General features: G+C 43.8%; 1 protein-coding gene across 1 annotated transcript in view; it reads right to left on the bottom strand.

Moving 5' to 3' along the window:
- LOC134448147 (GDNF family receptor alpha-4-like) overlaps positions 1 to 5,000 on the bottom strand; it is a 68,075-nt gene that overhangs the window by 56,225 nt on the left and 6,850 nt on the right. Inside the window, exon 2 of the mRNA XM_063197905.1 lies at positions 4,882 to 4,974. Coding sequence (XP_063053975.1) covers positions 4,882 to 4,974 — 93 coding nt within the window. The remainder of the gene's footprint in view (positions 1 to 4,881; positions 4,975 to 5,000) is intronic.

Genomic DNA, 5,000 nt, shown 5'->3' with positions numbered 1-5,000 from the left:
AGGTCTGCACTCTCTGACTGCATTTCTAGTTCATAATTGCTCATAGTTAATAGTTCGTTTGGTCTTCAGGCACGGGTTCTGGCCGTCCAGCGGGAGGGACGACACTGCGGGGGGGAGGATTGTTGGGAAAGTTAATTTTCAACAGCAGCTAGCTCATAGTTCATTACTAAATTTCAAATTAAAGTACAAGTAGTCAGTTCGTAGTTCATAATTGTTCATAGTTCAATAGTTGGTTTGGCCTTCAGACACGGGTTCTGGTCGTACCGCGGGAGAGGCGACACTGTGGGATGTGGAGGGCAGTGTTGGGAAAGTTCATGGTCAACAGGAGCTAGCTCAAAGCATTACGTTTAAAAATGAAGTAGTTCGTTCGTAGTTCATAATTCTTCATAGTTCAATAGTTGGTTTGGCCTTCAGACGCAGGTTCTGGCCGTCCAGCGGGAGAGACGACACTGTGGGGGGGAGGGGTGGGTGTGAAGGGAGAACGGTGTTGGGAAAGTGCATGGTCAACATCGGCTATAGCTAAAAGTTCATTACTACATTTCAAAATTAGGTACATGTAGTTCGTTCATAGTTTGTAATTGTTCATAGTTAATAGTTTGTTTGGCCTTCAGACAGGTCCAGCGGGAGAGACGACACTGTGGGGGGTGGAGAGCAGTTAATCTCCAACAGCAGCTAGCTCATAGCTAGCTCAAGGCATTATTACATTTAAAAATTAAGTTGTTCGTTCATAGTTCATAATTGTTCGTAGTTAATAGTTCGTTTGGCATTCAGACGCGGGAGAGACGACACTGCGTGGGGTGGGGGGCTGTTACCAACAGCAGCTAGCTCAAAGTTCATTACTACATTTCAAAATAAAGTAGTTCGTTCATAGTTCGTAATTGTTCAGAGTTAATAGTTTGTTCTGCCCATCCAGTGGGAAAGACGAGACTGTGGGGTGTGGAGGGCGGTGTTGGGAAAGTTCAGTGTCAACCAAGGAACCTGTTAAAAGTTCAGTATCCATTTCAAAATTAAGTAGTTCATAGTTCATAATTGTTCATAGTTAATTAGTTCGTTTGGCCTTCAGGCGTGGGTTCTGAGAGACGACACTGTGTGGGGGGGTTGTTGGGAAAGTTCATGGTCAATAGGAGATGCTCAAAGCTAGCTCAAAGCATTATTACGTTTAAAAATAAAGTAGTTCGTTCATAGTTCATAATTGTTCATAGGTCAATAGTTCGTTTGGCCTTCAGACACGGGTTCTGACCGACCGGGTGTGTTGGGAAAGTTAATTTTCAACAGCAGCTAGCTCATAGTTCACTACTACATTTCAAATTAAAGTACAAGTAGTCAGTTCGTAGTTCATAATTGTTCATAGTTAATAGTTTGTTTGGCCTTCAGGCAGAGGTTCTGGCCGCCCCACGGGAGAGACGAGACGGTGGATTGCGGAGGGGGGACGAGGGGTGTTAGGGTGTGTGTCTGCGTGCGTACGTGCAGATAGTGTGTGTTTGAGAAAGAGAGGGGGAGGAGAGATATAGAGTGCATAAGAATGAGACAGGTAGAGGTGTGTGTGTGTGTGTGTGCGCGTGTGCATGCATGCGTGTGTGCATGCGTGCACGCGTGCGTGTGTGATATTTGTGAGAATGTGAGCAAATGTGTGTGTGTGTGTGTGAATGAGAGTGTGTGCGTCAAGTAGGGTAACATTAATTTACAGTAAATGAGAAAAGTATTGATTTTGATTATGAAAAAGGTTGGGTGCAAGAGGACAGAAGCGTGTGTGTGTGTGTGTGTGTGTGTGTGTGTGTGTGTGTGTGTGTGTGTGTGTGTGTGTGTGTGTGTGTGTGTGTGTATGTGTGTGTGTGTGTATGCGTGTGTGTGTGTGTGTGCGTGCCTGCCTGCCTGCCTGCCTGCCTGCCTGCGTGCGTGCGTGCGTGCGTGCGTGCGCGTCTGTGTGCACATGGTATAAAAATGCAGGCAGGACATTGGAGGGGAAGGGAAGGAGCACATCAATAAAAAGTAGGAAACGAGGGCACAAATGAAAAAACTGAAAAAATGGAAGGAATGTATGAACGAAAGAAAAAAAAGGGAAAGAAAAGCAAACATTAGTCCTCTAGTGAAGGTCAGATATAAAAATAAATATGACTGCAATGAAGTGCTACAGTGTTATGGAGTCCAGTGTCCACTAGACAGGCCAATGAAACTACAGTATTACTCAGGTACTGTGATGTTGATGTCATTGCACATCATAGCTCAGTGTACACAGTGGCACAACAATTGCACACAGGGCCCCAGAGCAAAACACTGCTATGGCCAGGAAAGCCGATAGGGGCGACAAAGGGGTCAGTTGTCCTGGGCCCAGACAATCAGGGGGCCGAAAATTACGTTTTCATTACATTGTATGTATGTATTGGATGGGGGGGGCCTTTTAGATGACTTTGTCCTGGGCCCAGCCAAAGCTGTCATCGGCCCTGGCTAGGGCCCCACATACAACCTGCCAAGGTCATAATAGGGTTCCCAACACTATCAATGCTTGAGGGGCCCTGGGTCCAGGGGCGAATGCCCTGTTTTCCCCGCCTATATCTCCACCCCTGAGTACACCCAAAACAACGTGCTGTAGCTCAGCAGAGAAGGTCATGGAGAAGGTAACGTATGCCATATAATGGCTTGGCTTATAACATATGCCATATAATGGCTTGGCTTATAACATATGCCATATAATGGCTTGGCTTATAACATATGCCATATAATGGCTTGGCTTATAACATATGCCATATAATGGCTTGGCTTATAACATATGCCATATAATGGCTTGGCTTATAACATATGCCATATAATGGCTTGGCTTATAACATATGCCATATAATGGCTCGGCTTATAACATATGCCATATAATGGCTTGGCTTATCAAAGACATTCATTCAAAGGCAATGCTAGCCTCGGTATCTCTAATGTTTCCAAAACTGTGTCAGTGGTGGTTTTCTCGACTTTAAATAGGGCGAATAAAAAGCAAACCCAAAAAATTCACTTTTTCACCCTATTCATTCAGCAGGCCCGTCTCTCTCTGTAGTCGCATGCGACAGGTAATTCGAGGAAAAGAGGTTGAAGCACTGCTCACTCTGAAGGACTTTGATTTACTGAATGTTTATTCGAGTCGAGTGAACAAAGTGTTTTGCAGCCACTTCATCAGTGCTTGACTTCTTGAACCAGAGTAAACATGAACTAAATCAAAGTCTAGCCGTGTGCAGTGATTGGCCTGCACGTCACCAGCGCCGGGACGTGGGCCAGCCGTGGCCTAGTGGTTAAGGAGATGAGTTTTAGATGAGAGGGTTGCAGGTTCGAATCCCACTCTTACCTCTAACTATCTCAATCCATGGCTGAAGGGCTCTTGAGAAAGGCACCTAAGCCCACACAAGGGCAGCTCAGCCCACACTGCTCCGGGGACTGTAACCAATACCCTACTTAACATAACTGCAAGTTGTTTTGGATAAGAACGTCAGTTAAAGGGACACTGTGAGATTTTTAGTTGTTTTTTTTCCAGAATTCATGCTGCCTATTCATTAATGTTACCTTTTTCATGAATACTTACCACCACCATCAAATTTTAAGTATTCATTATGACGGGAAAAAATGCACTTTTCTTACAAGAAAAGGGGGATCTCTCCATGGTCCGCCATTTTGAATTTCCAAAAATAGCCATTTTTAGCTGCAAAAATGACTCTACTTGGACCATACTAGAAAATATGTGTTTATTACTCAGTAAACTTTCATGTAAAGATAAAAATTGGCAATTGGCAGCCCATTTTCAATGAGCAGCATAGTTGCAGTACCTTTTTTGACCATTTCCTGCACAGTGTACCTTTAAATAACATTTTTGATTCATTAGTTAATAAAAGCGATACGGCAGTATTTTTGGTAAAAGGCTGCCTAGCACCAGCGACGTCTGGAATTACTGATTGGAATATCAAAGTATCTCCACACGTCTACAAGACTCTGGAACTAGGAAATATGGTCCTATTAGAGGTGTAAAACACAGCTTTCATGACGATACGATACGGTATTGATTTCTTGAAGCAGAGATTCAATTATTTGCGATACTTAAGAATTCCCCACGATTCGATCCGATTTTACCAATTACTTTTCCACTACTATTGTGTTGTGGAGCTAGGGCATTGCATAGAAGTCAGCGATTTGATTCTCTTCGATACTTAAGAATGTCCCACGATACGATGCGATTCAATTAAATCGCTGGCCGATACTTCGATGCATCGATACATTTCGATTTTATTTACACCCCTAAGTCCTATGTCAAACAAATCCTGGAGTATCGCTTTAAAGGGGTATGCCACTATTTTGGGGCTTAATACAGTTAAAATCGTTGGCCAGGGTTTATAAAGGTGGTAAAGTGTCTTATTTTTCATGTAAGCCGTTGTCTTGCTTTAAGACAAGTTAAAAGAGGGAGCATGTCGCTAAGCTAGGGAAAGTCAATGGATCCGTGTAGCATGCTACAATGCTACACGGATCCATTGACTTTCACTATATTAGCGATATATTCCCTCTTTTAACTTGTCTTAAAGCAAGACAACAGCTTACATGAAAAATGCGACACTTTACCACCTTTATAAACCCTGGCCAACGATTTTAACTGTATTAAGCCCCAAAATAGTGGCATACCCCTTTAAAGGACACGAGTGCTGTCTTGGTTTGTAGTGCTGTGAGCCCTTAAATTGAGTACACACGTGTTAAATGTGATGTGATTTGTTCAACTTGTGTCAGACAAAAAAAAGACACGGGATTGGCTAATCTTAGCACCCTGAGGGCTTGAGAGGACCGAGCATATGGGTGTGAAATGCGCTGTGATTGGATAATCCTGGTTAATTAAGACAGCTGATTGGCTGGGATGGGCCGCACCTGCCATCATAGATGCCATGCGTGACAGCTCGATGTTCCTCACCACCTCCAGCTCCAGATCCGCATACGGGGACACGTCGTACTCTTCATAGGCTGTGGGGAGAGAACACACACACACA

The sequence above is a fragment of the Engraulis encrasicolus genome, chromosome 4 (genome assembly GCF_034702125.1).
Source record: "Engraulis encrasicolus isolate BLACKSEA-1 chromosome 4, IST_EnEncr_1.0, whole genome shotgun sequence".
NCBI lineage: Eukaryota > Metazoa > Chordata > Actinopteri > Clupeiformes > Engraulidae > Engraulis > Engraulis encrasicolus.
This window is presented reverse-complemented; position numbering and strand designations above follow the sequence as displayed.